Source organism: Desmodus rotundus, chromosome 11, assembly GCF_022682495.2.
Source record: "Desmodus rotundus isolate HL8 chromosome 11, HLdesRot8A.1, whole genome shotgun sequence".
Classification (NCBI taxonomy): Eukaryota; Metazoa; Chordata; class Mammalia; order Chiroptera; family Phyllostomidae; genus Desmodus; species Desmodus rotundus.
In genome coordinates, this window is record NC_071397.1 from 93,040,737 (window position 1) to 93,056,658 (window position 15,922).

The 15,922-nt window shown below is 39.4% G+C and overlaps 1 protein-coding gene across 3 annotated transcripts in view; it reads right to left on the bottom strand.

Moving 5' to 3' along the window:
* SYNE1 (spectrin repeat containing nuclear envelope protein 1) overlaps positions 1–15,922 on the bottom strand; it is a 389,799-nt gene that overhangs the window by 32,174 nt on the left and 341,703 nt on the right. For 2 of the 3 annotated variants that reach the window (XM_045188911.3, XM_053914376.1), the window contains one exon: positions 8,650–8,812. In XM_045188911.3, the coding sequence (XP_045044846.2) occupies positions 8,650–8,812 (163 nt within the window). Of the gene's footprint in view, positions 1–8,649; positions 8,813–13,380; positions 13,586–15,922 lie in introns of those variants that run through there. The other variant, XM_045188912.2, reaches the window with a different exon arrangement.

Here is a 15,922-nt window from a genome sequence, read left to right on the forward strand (position 1 = left end):
AAGTGTAAAACATAACTTTTTTTTTCTATTGAGCTTTTAATTCAATTTACTCAAGATATTCCATCATTAAAAGTGAGGCTTATCAGTACCATTTTTTTTTGCCTGCCCTATTTATTAAGGGCCTTAATATATTTTCCTTTTCTTTGGCACAGCTCTAGAATATGCCTAGCTTTTCTCTTGTTCTAACAATAATTCCTCAATTTACTCAGATAGCTGGAATTTATATTCTCGTGTGTATATTCTTCCTCCCTTTTTTCTCCTTAGCAGTATGTTCCAATCAATGCCTTTTATACAAATGTTAGCTTCTTACTAAGTATAACAACAGTGGCTCTGATTAATTTTTAGAGATTTTTATAAACTAGACACAGAAGATAAATTCCACTAAAAATATTTTTATATCACTCAACAGGCCTTTCAGAACTCCTGAATAACTTCTTTCAGTTACGTGAAAGTCAGCACAGAAATTGCTGATCTAAAAAATACGAAATAAAATATTACAAAAATTAAACTTGATACTTGCTCAAAGATAAAGACAGCGATTTCTGTGGATGTGATATCCAAGTAAACTGCAGGTCTTAAAGTGTATCACGGATAAGAACATGCATTTGGACGAAGTGTTAGGCACATGAGCATAATGTATTCATTTAAAGAAGTTATAGCGCTTTGATTTAATTTTTCCCAAGTACTTAAAAGTTTTTTTCACAGCTTGGGTGAGATAAAATTGAAATATTATACTGTGTAAATTTAAAGTGCTCAAAGAGATGATTTGATGTTTGCATATTTATGAAGTGATTACTGTAGTAAATTTAGTTAACATCCATTACCTCACGGTTAAAATTTGTGTGTGTTGAAAACTTTTAAGATCTCCTCTCTTAGCAACTTTCAAATATATGACACAGTATTGTCAACTATAATCACCATGCTGTAAATTACATCTCCAGAACTTATTTTTATTGTAACTGGAAATTTGTACCCTTTGAGTACCTTCATGCAATCCCTAACCCCACCTCCCACCCCCACCTCTGGCAGCTACTAATCCATTCTCTGTTTCTAGGAGGTTAGTTTTTTTTGGTTCGACATATAAGATAACATAACATTATTATTTCTCTGTCTCACTTATTTTGCTTATTAGCACAATGACCTCAAGTTCATCCATGTTGTCAGAAGTTGCAGTATTTCCTTCTTTTTATGACTGGATAATATTCCATTGTGTGTGTGTGTGTATAAATATAAAAACAAAAAACCTCCCAATAAAAAAATGTCCAGCGCCAGATGGCTTTATCATCTGGTTTATCCATTTCTCCATTCTGTTTATCCATTTATCCACTGATGGATACTTAGTTTGTTTCCACATATTCACTGTCATAAATAAAACTGCAGTGAACATGGGGTTGAAAATACCCCTTCAGGATAGTGATTTCATTTTCTCGGATACATACTTAGAAGTGCAATTGCCGGATCATACAATAGTTCTAGTTTTAACTTTTTGAGGAGCCTCAATAATGGTTTCTATAGTGGACGTACCAATTGACATTCCCAGCAACAGCACACAAGCGTTCCCATTTCTCCACATCTTTGCCAGTAGTTATTATCTCTTGTCTTTTTAATCACCTTTCTGACCAGGAATGTCCTACTGTAGTTTTGGCTTGTATTTCCATGATGATTAGTGACATTGAGCATCTTTCCATGTACCTGTTGACCACTTGAATATCTTTTTTAAAAAACATTTATTCACGTCCTTTGACCCTTTTAAATTAGTTTTTATTATTATTTGCTAAAGAGTTTTTAATATATTTTGGATATTAACCTCTTATCAGATATGTGGCTTGCAAATATTTTTTTCCATTCCATATGCTGCCTTTTCATTTGTTTGAACATTATTTTTGCTGTGCAGCTTTTTTTTTTTGGATTTAGTCCTACTTGTTTATTTTTGTTTTTGTTGGTTTGATTTTGATGTCATATCTAAAAAACATTGCCAAGGTCAATGTCAAGAAGCTTTTCCCCTATGTTTTCTTCTAGTTTTATGGCTTCAGGTTTTACATTTAAGCCTTTACACCATTAAAGTTAATTTTTGTGTGTGGTGTAAGCTAGGGGTCTAGTTTCATTCTTTTCAATGTAAATATCCAGTTTACCCAACATTTTTTGAAGAGATTATCCTTTCTGCATTGAGTATCCTTGGCTCCCTTATCAAACATTAGTTGACTGTGTATGCATAGGTTTATTTCTGGGCTTGATTTTGTTCCAGTAATCTACATGTCTGTGTATATGCCAGCACCCTGCTGTTTTGATTATTATAGCTTTGCAATATAGTATAAAACCAGGCTTTGCTCTCCTGTCTCAAGATTGCTTTGGTTGTTTGGGGTCTTTTGTGGTTCTGTACGAATTTTGCTAAGATCTTGCTAAGGACTGCATTGAATATATAGATGGCTTTGGTTATATGCACATTTTAACAATATTAACTTTTCCAATTCATGAATATGGGACTTCTTTCCATTTCAATGTCTTTCGTCAATAGTTTTAAATGCACAGCTACTTCACTAACTTGATTAAATTTTCCTAAGTATTTTATAGCTTTTGATGCTATTGTAAAAAAGGTTGTTTTCTTTTCCAGATAATTCATTATTAGTGTATAGAAATGCAACTGACCTTTGTATGTTGAATTTGTATCCTACAACTTTACTGAATTTGTTTATTAGCTCTAAGTTTTTTGATGGAATCTTTAGGATTTTATATATATGAGATCATGTCATCTGCAAACAGGGACAATTCCACATCTTCTCTTCTGATTTGGATGCCACTTACTTCTTTTTCTTGCTTGATTGCTCTGGCTAGAACTTTCAGTGTTATGTTGAATAGGGTTGGTGAGAGTGAGTACCCTTGTCTTCTTATTTCTGATCTTAGAGAAAAAACTTTTGAATTTTGTCAAATGCTTTTTCTGCATTTATTGAGACGATTAAATGATTTTTATCTTTCATTCTAGTAATATGATGCATCACATTTGTTGATTTGACATGTTGAACCATTCTTGCATTCCAGGAATGAATCCAACTTGATCATGGCGTAGGATCCTGTTAATGTGCTGTTCAGTGTGGTTTGCTAGTACTTTGTTGAGAACTTTTGCATTTATGTTACTTGGGGATATTACCCTGTAGTTTTCTCGTGGTGTACTTACCTGGCTTTGGTATCAGGGTAATACTGGCCTCATAGCACGAGTTTGAGAATGTTCCTTGCAATATTTGTGAAGAATGAGAAAAACTGGCTTTAAATGTTGGACAAATTTCAACTTTAAAACCATCTGGTACTGGAATTGTTTTTATTGGGAGGTTTTCGACTACTGATTCAGCCTCTGTGTTCATTATTGATCTGTTCAGATATTCTGTTCTTCCTGACTCAGTCTTGGTAGGATGTATGTTTTTAGGAATTTATCCATTTCTTCTAGGTTGTCCAATTTGTTGGTGTATAATTTTTCACAGTAGTCTCTTATGATCCTTTGTATTTCTTGTAATGTCTCCACTTTCATTTATACTTTTTATTTATTTGGGCCCTCTGTCTTTTTTCTTGGTTAGTCTACATAAAGGTTTGTCTATCTTGTTTAGCATTTCAAAGAACCACTCAGTTTTATTAATCTTTTCTATTGCTCTCCTAATCTCCATTTCATTTATTTCTGCTCTAATCTTTATCATTTCCTTCCTTCTGCCAACTTTGGGCTTAGTTTTTTCTTCTTTTCTAGTTACTTAAGGTGTAAAGTTAGGTTGTTTATTTGAAATCTTTCTTTTTCTTTTTTTTTAAATTTATTTTTTATTGTTATTCAATTACAATTGTATGCCTTTTCTCCCCTTCCCTCCTCCCCACCCCAGCTGAACCCACCTCCCTCCCCCACCCCTCTTTTTCTTAATGTAGGCATTTATCAGTACAAATTTTACTCTTAGAACTTTCACTGCATCCTGCAGATTTTGGTATGTTGTGTTTCCTTTTTTGTTTATCTCAAGATATTTTTACTTCCCTTTGATTTCTTCTTTGACCCATTTGTTGTTCAGGAGTGTGTTGTTTAATTTCCACATATTTGTAAATTTTCCAGCTTTCTTCCTGTTATTGATGTTTAGTTTCCTAATACTGTAGCTAGAAAAAAATACTTGATATAATTTCTATGTTTTTGGATTTGTTGAGACTTGTTCTCTAGCCTAACATACAATATATCCTGGAAAACCTCCATGCTCTGAGTGGGGCAGGTATTGTAGCTGTCGGGCTCTGCAATTGCTCCTGGTTGGGTGGGGTCTCAGGTTGTGCTCTCAGACCAGATAATACTGCTGGCTGGATTCTGTGTTCCAGGGGGGACACAGGCAGGGATGTGCAATTGGAATGGGCCTCAGGCTATGTTCTGTGATCATTCCAGGCTGCAGGCTGTGCCCTGGAGTTGGCGAGGCTATAGTCTGGGCTTTGCCCTCAGGTAGGTCACTGGTTGTGCAACCCTGTTGGGCAAGGTAGCTGGCCAGGCTCTCTCATCTGGAGGCGCCTGCTGTATCTGACAGTGGGTGGGGCTAGAGACTGTGTTCAATGGTCAAGTTGGGTCGACATCCAGGCTTTTTTGTCAGGTGGGGCTGCGGGTTATGTTTGGTGATTGGGCAGAGTCACTGGCTGGGATCTCCTTGGGCAAGGTTGCAGGCTATACTCAGCAATCAGAGAAGGCCCCAGGTTGGACTCCACTGCTGAGAGGGGTTATAGTCTAGCCTCATTGGCTGGCAGGGCTGTAGACTGGGCGCTGAAGCTGCCCCAGGTCTCTATTCAGGGAGCAGAAGCTATGATTAACAGCTGAGTAGGGCTGCTGGCTTGGCTCCCTGCCCAAGCAGGGCTATTGAATGGGTTCTGTGGCTGCCTGGGTTCTCTAGCCAGGCTTCTGGGGTGACAGGATGGAAGCTATGCTCAGCTGTTGGGCAGGGCTGAGAAGTTGTTTCCCTGCCCAGACCGGGTGGTAGAAAGGGTACCAAAGGCCAGAATGGCCCTTTGTGCAGGGACTCAAATTAGGAAGAATTGTCCACTGAACTCCAAGACCAACTGGGGCCACTGATTGGGCTCTGCAGATGGGCAGAGATCTCTGCTTGGGCGCAGCTGCCTGCAGGAATGCAGTCCACCAAGAGCTGAGAACTGGTTGCTCTCAGCCCCACCAGTCTTCTTTGTTCTAGCTGATCCTCTGTGGTCAAGCCCCGCGGAATCTGACCAAGTAAATACTGGAAAAAAGTCCCTTGGTGCTTCTGCTCAAAAGTTTGTTAAAATCAATATATAAAGTAAAGCTTGAGGGCTTTTATAATTATATATAAGTGCCCTAATACAGATAAAAAATTTAATTTTAGCTTTTACCTCCACTGGTAATGGTCTTGAATTGGTTACAATGCATCTCTGAATTTTTTCTTCATCTATAACGTAGAAAAATTTGACAAAATGCTCTCTGAAGCCCTGTTACATCTACATATATTTCTGTCCAATTAAGTCTACAAGAATTAAGTCCATTGGCAAGAGAAACATACAAAAACTCCATATGGGAAATAAAAGAAAATGCATTTCTTATCAATTTAATCTGTCCATTTAAATATTGATCAGAATTTTTCCCTTTAGAGACAGATTGCCATTTATCTGGCTTTTACCACATGCATCCCAAATGCTACAGTTTTTCCAGAATTGTGGTCAAACATCATCCACAGAGAAAACTGTGGCAAATCTTCCATGATTAAAATAAAATTGACTAAGCACGCACTTTGTCCTAGGTGCTGTGCTAAGTGCTTTCCTCATTAATTTTCACAGTAACACTATGAACCATGTACTTAGATTTAATACATAAAAAATCTGAGGGTTAAAACAGTTCATTACTTTGCCCCAGGGCATGCAGAAAAGTGGTGAAACCAGATTTGAACCCAGGAAGTCTTTACTTTTAACCACTGGTATATGTTTTTTTAAAACTTTAATTTAAAATTTAATTGAAAGATAATGAGAACATGTATTAATATATTAAAACACCAAAAATTACTACTAAGCTTCCAATAAAGCAATGCCTTGAAACAACCATTTCCATCTCTTATAGCTCTATCTTCTCTTTTTGGCTTCTACATTTCTACGTAACACATTTATATTTCTTGATTTTCAAATGTTAGACACTATTGATGTTTCTAGTGCCGAGAAAGAATAAACATGTACATGGCTCCCAGGAGTCCAATGACTGTTTTAGCACATTGTATAGCTAGAGCAATAATCGTTGTTTGCATGGTTTTGGTTATTTACTATTTTTCACATTTGAACAACAAAATAGGCTACGGTTATATTTATTGTTTTATACAACTTTTTGTTTTTCTGGATTTAATCACTGTTCCTCTCTCTCTCCCTTCCTCTTTTTCTCTTCAGAATTTATGCTGCTAGTTTCTGTTCCCTTTCTTAGGGCGCTAATGAAACTATTTCCGGTGTGGGGAAGGCCGTGAGGTTATCTAGTTCAACTGTTTGCCTCCTTGGAGACATCTGTCCTCGAGCAGATTGCCCTTCAGTCTGGACAGTGTTCTCCAGGCTGCAGTGAACCTGTCACCGGGACACCTCTTTACCTTTATCCCGGGCATGTCCTTCCCTTTCTCCCAGGTTGGATATTGCTTTTCCTCTCATTTTAGCCTAGGCAGCGTATCTTTCGTTAGCTTCTTGCAAATGTGTTCATAGGAGGTAAATATCTTACACGTTAAATGGCAGGTGTAATACTCTACAACTAGATATAGTTTTCTTAACTTTTTAAAGGCATTGTGCCATTGTCTTCTGGCATCCAGTATTGTTTTGGAAAATTAGACTTTTTCATCTTGGAAGCCTTTAAGTTCTTCTCTTTATCCTCCATGTTCTGAAATTTTATAATGGCTTTGCTTTGTTTTGTTGTGTTTGCTCCTGGACGCATGTAGAGTCTGTGCACCCAGTAACTGGATTAGAATTTTAAGCTCTTGCTTAAATCCTGGCTGAGATATAAACTTGGCTAGTGAGGCCGTGGGATCTGGTGCAGTGGGGTGGGAGTTGCACCATTTGGTAAGGAGTCTTTCTCTCTGTTTTTAATATTGTGGTTCCAGCCTCAATGGTGGCCTGTACCCCCAAGTCCAAAGTCCCTCTGGTTTGCCTTCTCCAGGAACTAATCTTTGAGTCTCCTGCTGCAGAAAACAAAGCAACACTGCCTGACTAGCTGAGCTTGGGGAGGGTCTGAAGTCTAATCAGTCCTTATTTTGACTTTTAAGCAACCTTCCATTTTAAAGCCCTGCAGATTCAACACCTCTACTTCCTGAGCCTTCTTGGAACTCTGGCATGAATCATGTTTCTCCTTCCTCTGTCTGCAAACACCATCACTATTCATCTGTTCATTTTCTCCCCGAGTTCTGTCAGACGTCTGTCATCTCTATCGTCACTTCTGTTCTCTTTGCCATTGTGAGCTTTGACTTCTTTCCCTCCCTCACTATCATTTTATTGGAGTTCTAGTAGTGGGTAGGTCTGTGTGTAATCAATTTGCTGTATTTACTGTTTTGATTTTCTTAACATTTGCTAAATGACAACACTAATCATTAGATTTTAACTTTATCACCTGTAGTTATCATTACTGTGTTCTTCAGGAAATTCGAATTATTGAAGGCCAACTATGACCCCCCTTGAATTTAATCATTAGAATTTTAAACATCAAAAAGTCAATCAGAGGATTTAACTTTACAAAAATTGAAAATAAAACCCTGCTAACAATTGTTTTTAAAAACAAATGCTAATTTAAATAGCAAAGTAAACCTGATGCGTAAAAAATATATATTTTAATACCTATTCTCATTGGTTTAAAAAAGTTTGTAAAATAAAGTGAATATAGGAACTATTTCATAGGATTGCAGAAATACGTCTGTTTATATATACGTTATACATTTTTCAAGTTAAACAACTTGGCTATAGTGTCCTAAATACTGATAAAAGTAACAGAGTGTGGACAGTTATTTTCAGTCTGAAGGCATGGAGTAGCAATCCTTTTTCAGGGGCTTTATGGTGTTACGTACGGCAACTGGAGTCTTCTCTGCTTTGCAGGAACAGGCAAGGGGAGTGGGAGGCGAAAATCCCCTCTGCGTGCACTTCCCAGGGTCACCCTCTTTTGCTTTGGTGGGCCGAGTGTTGTACACCCGTGCAACGTGCTATCTTTGGTACACACGAAGGTGCAATGACTGTGTGCTAAACAGAATTACTTCAGACTCTCAAATCTCTAAGTATGCACTCTCACCTGTCTGCAAATGCTGCTGTCTGCAGGAAAAAAGAGGCTCCTTTCTAAGTTTATGGTGATGGCACAGGGACCCACAAAGAAACAAACACGACTATCAGGTTAATTCAGATACATCACTGCAGCTCAACCTAACCTACCTTCTTAGGGTGGCTCCTGGCGGACCAACAGCCCCGACCCTTCGATGGCCTACCTTCTGAAGGGTTAACTCCGTGGTGACATGGAACTCATCTGTCCCAGGCAGCTGCCTAGCCAAGGCCTCCCCTTTCTCACTGAACCTGCCTGGCTTCCTCCTGATTTTCCATCCCCGTTCACCTCCCACACCTGCCCTGCTGTCCTGGCCTGGAGGACAGATATTTAAAAGCCTCTTTATTTTCTTCAATCGCTTTAAGTCTTACCTGCTGCTCATTTAGCTTTCTCTGTATTTCTTCTGAGTCACAGGAATCATAGACGATGGGCTTGGCCAGCTCGGACTCGATGTGAGCCAGCCACGTCCTCAGGCTGCTCATGTTCTTGTCCAGCTGCTGTATGGCGACCAGAGTCTCTTTCAACTTCTTTATCCTGTGGGCAGAGGAGGACGAGCGTCAGTGTCCAGGAAAGGCCCCGAACAGAAGGGAGCACTAGATCTACAATCAAAGCGCCTAAAGCCCAGGTCCATCCGGGCTCAGCCGCTTGCTGGTTGTGTGACACAACCTTCCCGTGGCTCTGTGTCCTCATCTATAAAATGGATGTGAAGAGTACCTGTGAGATTTAAATGCATCTAATACTCTAGGATACATGGGGGACAATCAATAAACATTGGCTATGATTACAGTATTTTTTGGACTATAAGATGCATCCCCCCCAATTTGGGAGGAAAATGGGGGTGCGTTTTATAGTCCGAATGTAGCTTACCTGGCTTGCTGTGGGGGGGCAGTGGTGGAGTGGGTTTTTTTTTCCTATTTTCCTCCTCTAAAACCTAGGTGCATCTTATGGTCTGGTGCGTCTTATAGTCCGAAAAGTACGGTATATTCAATATAGCCATAATACTACAACAGGGATAGAACCCTAATGGTTGTCACAAAAATTGCTAATTCCATAAATGATATACTGTTTATGCTCCTGTGAAGAATTCCTGGGAGAAAGCAGAGATTTTGAAGGCACGATGTTGTAATACCAAGGAGCCTTGGGTACAGTGGGTGGACAATGAGGGTGGAAGGGAGATGAAGAGGTAGTAAGAGAAGACTCATGGGTAGACCAGAGTAAGATTATAAACCACCTGTAGTGACATGATAATGGGTTGGAAAAGTTTTAAAGATAGATAGGAACTTTGCCAAGGTTTATTAGCAACAGAGTGATAAGCCCAGTTCCAGTTTTGAATATGTAAGCTTGAAGTGAGGCTGTTGTGAGGCCCATTCAGGAAAGAAATAGGAGAGTGCAACCAGCTTCCATCGAAGCCTACACTTGGGAAACAGTGAGAACAGAGGTGAGGACTAGATTGCTACGTTCATGAATTGGCATGATGTGAGGCAGGAGGAGTTAAAAATGATGTGTTTTTACATCTGGGTGACTAGAAGGATGCTGCCGCTCAGAATACATAGGATGAGGAGCGAGTTCTTGGGAATTCATGGTGCATTAAGTTTTGGATACAAGGAGTCCAAGGGGTCAGGTAGATAGACATGTATGGAAATGGAGTTCTCAGGTCCCGAGGAGAGGACGGAGTTGATTGCATTGGTGTAGGTGCTGCTGGCCTAGAGCTGAAGCCCTGTGAAAGGGCGTGGTCAAAGTATGATCTGAAACCCTCCTCTATTAAATTCGCCTGGTTTGCTCACATACATGCATATTCCTAGATACCACCCCAGTCCTGCTGAATCAGCAGCTCTGCACCCCTGGCCAGGGGATGTGCATTGTTAACAAGCTCTCCACGGGAGTCTTATGCAGGCTAAAGTTGGGGACCACTGGTCTCCGGGGTCGATGCAGAGCAGGATGGTTTGACAAGGGCTATAAAGAGGACCTGTGACCTGGCAATAAGAAAGGCCCTGCTGAATCTAAGTGAATAGTTTGTCAAGAAAACAGGAAACAGGCTGCATCTGGGTGAAGCAATAAACTTGGGTCAGGGAGTACTGTTAATTATTTTAAGAAAGGAGGCAGTGAAGGTCAGTAAGTATGGTACAGCACCTGAAGAATGACCCAGGCACCTGCCAACTTCTCACCCCGCACCTCCCCCACACCCCTCTCTGGACCTTCCTGTTAGGCTTCTCTGGAAAAGAAACTCTGCTATGAAGAAAATTTCTCATAACCAAAGTACTCTGAGCATTTCAATTACTTTTAATCGCATAACACTTTATCATCACTTCCCTTACAGTTTCTAAAATCAGTGTTTCTCAGATGAAAATCTAGTCATGACACAGTCAATTTCCTGTCACACAAATACGTTTAAAAGGATTTTCACTGTGGCCAGTGCTTAATATCTATATTTCATTAATTATAATAATAATAATGTCTATATTTGAATAACAATTCAGTTCATAAAGGCACTCTGGGGTGCATTATCTTATACTGTTTTGAAAAAAAGTATTTGAAAATTATGGCCCTACTTCATCATATAGCCTATTGATTAGGGCATGGGAAGCATGTACTGCAATATGTATATCATTAGTGGTAACTCCATTCAAAATAAGATTTCTCTAACTAGCTTTATAAATATAAATGGTACCGTGTCCCCAGGGCATTTCAAGGCATTGGCCTTGAATAATAATTCCAAGGACTTTTCCATACAATCCATTCACTTTTCTCAAGACACTATTTATTCACTTACTTGGGTGTCAGTCAGTGAATGGCAGTTTCAGAATGGCTACTGGGTGACAAGTTCAGGGGGCCCATTCTGGCCAAGCCCACAGCATGGGCTTGGGGTTTCACATAGCCCTGGCCATCTGCTGTAGCGGCCCAAACCGAAAGGATAGTTTACAATCAATAAACCCACTGGAACAGGACTGAAGAATGGCTCATTGTACCGAGATGCCTGTCCTGGTTTTCCCCCAGTAAGAACTTCCTCTCGGGAACCTCTCCCACCACTTTGACCAGCTTCCTGTCCTCAGATTCGGTAAGATTGGAGTGCTGACTATGCTTTGGGATGGGGTTTTATAACAACCTCATAATAGTATCCGGGTTTTGTTTGGAGCCAGAGGCTGGAGGAGCACCACAGTGCTTGCTTCCTCCTCACCATTATTTTAACCCCCTGGTACTACTTTTGCACAGGGTTCTCTACCCCATGGTAAGTTCCTCGGAGAGCCGGAGCTGTGAATTCCCACTTCGGCTTTCCCTCTTCCCCGCCATGCTAAGCGTGGCGCAAAGTTGTGTACTCCTTAAACGCCTGCTAAACGTTAATAATCACCATTCTAAGTAAAATGCTTTTATTTAATGTAAATTTATTTTTAAATTTATTTGACATTAATTAGTTAATATTAAACATCTTTAAATTTTCCTTTAAGTCCAACATTTGCAAATGGTTTATTTGTACTAAAATTCATTTTCTTGATTCAAAATTGGCTGACAAAAATGATGAAAAGATCCAAGGCCCAAAGAGATGCGAGTAAACACTGTTTCACTGGATATTGTCTACACTAGCCGGATAATTTACAGGGTCAGCTGTCTCGTATAATGTTGAATGAGTTCCATTGGTCAGAGAGCTAGTGTGCCGTATGTCAAGGGCATTGTGACATGGAAATGCTTGTTCATATAATCCACTGGGGCCAAGTTCCTCTTTCAAACAACTGTGCAAATCTTGGCAAAGTCAGTGGGGTGAGTGTTTAAGTGGTTTTCCTTTCACATTTTTAAAAAAGTGTATTTGACTACAAATAGCAACATATATTGTGTGTGTGCTGGGGGGGCAGATGTGAGCTGAGAGAGACTGGATTGTAAACCCCCCATACATCTTCCTGAGTTTATTAAACTTGGTATTTGAAGGACAAGGATCACTTTTTAAGAGAAATGATCCATCATTGCTTTAAAGGAAATCATTGGTAGAGTGTTACAATGATTTTTATTTACCTGTCATTATAAGAAGTTTGAGCAACATTCTTTTTGGTAGCATGCAGGGTTATAATTCAAAGTAGATGTTTACAGATGTTGTAAGACTAGGTAAGTTTACAAGCCTGTTAAATCTGGAAGTCCTTGCAGCTTACGTTCTCTTTTAGAGTCCCATGTGCCTTATCGGCCCTTGACCTTGCTGAAGAAGGAGGCTACTACTAAATCCCCTTGTCCAGCTTCTTAATCCTTCAGATTGCAACATGAATACATACATATACACACACATGTATATCTAATAGATAGATAGGTAATATCTCACTACTTTCCTTCAAATTAATTTAGTAGATCCATAAACCAAAACCAAAGATTTATATTTTCAATATAAATAGCACCAAAAGTAACATTAATAAATCCTATTTGACAATAGGAATGTATTTGGGGGATGTTATGAGACAACAGGAAAGATATTTTAAAAAATCAAATGAAAATTATTGAGACAATGATATTCTAACTGGAAAAATCATGAAATAAACATTTGCATAAGTTACTATTTTAGATATAAATCTCTACATTTTGCATATGTTTTAAAATCTTTATACTAGCTGGTGACCAACACTTACTGAAAAACCTAATCAGAAACAACTTTTTCTCACAATCAAACCCTCCAGACCCTTAGAATATGAGATTTGCATTTGATAAAGGGAAAGCTTTCAGCTCCAATGCTGTGAGCCGGCGAAGGCGGAATTTCAGTTCATCAGGAGCCCATCCTTTAAATAGCAAATGATGGACTAACTGGATCTTTTTCTGAACCTCCTTCCTGTGTCTCAGGCTCTACAGTAGCCATATCCCTCGGATGATGCATACAGTCCAGAGGCAGCTGGAATGCCAGCCATAACCAAGTTCATTAACCTTTTCATCCAGCTCTACGTGCCCAGCAGGGGGACAAGAACACAAACCAACAAATAACTCTCAGGAGTCCACAGCCAGCAATCTCCTCACCCCAATCCTCTCCACGTAACATTGGCAAAGGCGACTACGGAGCAAAGCTCCAGCCTCCAACCTATAAAGCCCACGTAACATGAAAGCTATGCACAATGGAAGAAACCCGAGGAGATGCCTGCCTTGTGACATCGCAGTTACACTCTGGGAGATCTGCGTCCACACAGCCGTCCTCCGCCATCCTCCACGCACACAGAGCTTCCGCCACCACCATGAAGCTTCCACCTGCAGAAGTTAGGCCTGCAGAGCAAAAGGCTGAATCCTGCGTGGGGATGAAAGTGTCCCCTTGTCTGTGTTTGGGAGTATGAAAATGCTCACTCTAGACAAATGTTGGTAAGTCTCTGACTGATAATATGACACTGAGCAGTGACAAGTGGTCATGTTTCTAAATAAAACCTACATTCATTAACATGTGCCAGGCTTGATCTCCTGGAATGTAGGCCACGAGGGTGAGGAGGGGAAAAGGCTCAGGGTAATCTGCAAGGAGGGGGAGGCGCCAGGTCTAAAGAAAGAAGGATATCAAAAATAAGGCTGGCTGCAGACACTCCGTCGCTCTGGAAGGACCAGCAACTTTTCTTGTGGGCTATTTGTTCACTTGGAAAAAATATTTGAAAAAGATTAATCATCCAAATGCAAATAAACAAAACCTCCACAAGTACAGCCAAGTGCAATAGCAAAAAGGAGTAACTTCTCTTTTTCTTCAGTTTCCTATGCCGCCTAAGTGGTGTGAGTAGGGGTTGTAGAGGCTGTTCGGGAAGGTGGGGTGGAAAAGATATTCTGTGGGAAAGTGCTTGGTCTTACCTTTGAGTAGGCTATTTGAGTGTGAATGATAATGAAGAACTATTACTCTCCACTTACATATTCAAAGCCTTTGTCCTTTTAAAAATAATTATATAATGTGATACAAATAACATGTTCATTTTAAGATGACTATAAAAAACTGTTCAGTTGCTTGGTGGAATTTCAGGTAACTTTTTTTCTTTTGTGAATTTTAAAATTTTCCAAATATTCTGTGCTGAGTCTGTATTAATTCCATATTTTTAGTTTTTAAAGAAAACAAACTCCCACATTATTAATTACTGGTAATTTAATACAATGTAACTAATGTTGCCTGCTTTGAACTGTTTTGAATTAAGGTATACATACACACCAATAAATTATAACTAAATAAATAACATTTGCCAGATTCCTTTTAAAAGGCCTATATAATAAATTATAAGTAAAATAAAACAAGACATTTGGTTCTGGTTGTATGAGCTGACTGCTTTCAAAAGAGAAACACATTTTCTTTGTAAAAGACGCAAACCTGGCCCTGGCTGGTGTGGCTCAGTGGACTGAGCGCCAGCCTGCAAACCAAAAGGTTGCCAGCTAGATTCCCAGTCAGGACACATGCCTGTGTTGTGGGCCAGGTCCCCAGCTGGGGACATGTGAGAGGGTAGATGTTTCTCTCACACATCAGTGTTTCTCTCCCTCTCTTCCTCCCTTCCTTAATCCTTTCTCCAAAAAATAAATAAAATCTTTAAAAAATTTTTTTAAAAAGACTCAATGCTGTATTTTACTTAAGAAATTTACTACAGAATGCTTAGTTATAAAATTATTTTCCAACCCTTTCTACTTAAAGATAGTCCATTGTGGTTTTGAAATAAAATAATCCCTTCTCTAAGTTATTTGTTACAATAAGGAATATACACATGTAAGCTTTGCTTAAAGGAATATGTTGGTCATGAATCCGTAAGAGTAGACAAATTTATTTTTTCTTCATTATGACTAATATTTTCCAAAACCTGGTATCTTTAAAAATGTTATTGCCATTATTTCCTTAGGTTAATTCCTTTTTACTTTATTTTGTTTTCCTCATGGGTTACAGAAAAGTTTTTCTTTCATTATCATTGGAACAATATATTGAATCCAATGTACTAACTATCACGCAAGGCTCTAAAGACACAATTGTGATAACAGCAAAAAATGGCAACAATATCAATGTCCACCACTAGGGAAAATATTGGATAAATCATGGTATATTATGCTATTTACATAACTCTGTAGTTATGTAAAACAACAAGATAGCACACATAGCATTTTATAACATACCCAGTCCTTTCCCTTAGGCTATCTCATTGGAGATGTGACAATCATTTTAAGGAACATTTTGGAAATGAGGATTCTGGGGCTCAGAGAGGTTGTGCAGAAAGCCTTAGGTCACACAGCCAGAACAAGGTAGACTATGCTGCAGACTCTTGATTAGTTTTGTGCTGCTTCCATGCTTTCTGAATCATTGTGTTCCCAATCTTAGCCAGAGATCTCTGAATTGACCATCATGAGGTAATAACAGCCACAAATTCCAAGAATGAGGTTTTCTTTTTCCTTCAGTGTGGGTGGAACCCCCTGTTAGACTGAAACCCCTACTCAAGCCAGCTGCTACAACTTCAAGGAGCCTTTCTTGCACCACACACACAGTTTACCTACCCCTCCCGTAGAGCCTCTAACGTCCCTCCGGGATGAGAGCTGACGTTTAGTGAACATTTCACAGAGCTCAGTGGTTTACGGGTACTGTCTCACTGAATTCTCCTAACAACCTTTTCCACAGGTGGTAACATGGCAGGTTAGGTGAAGCAGAAACACGTTATAACTCAGGCAGTCGAAGCCCTAAGCCTGACCTCTGCC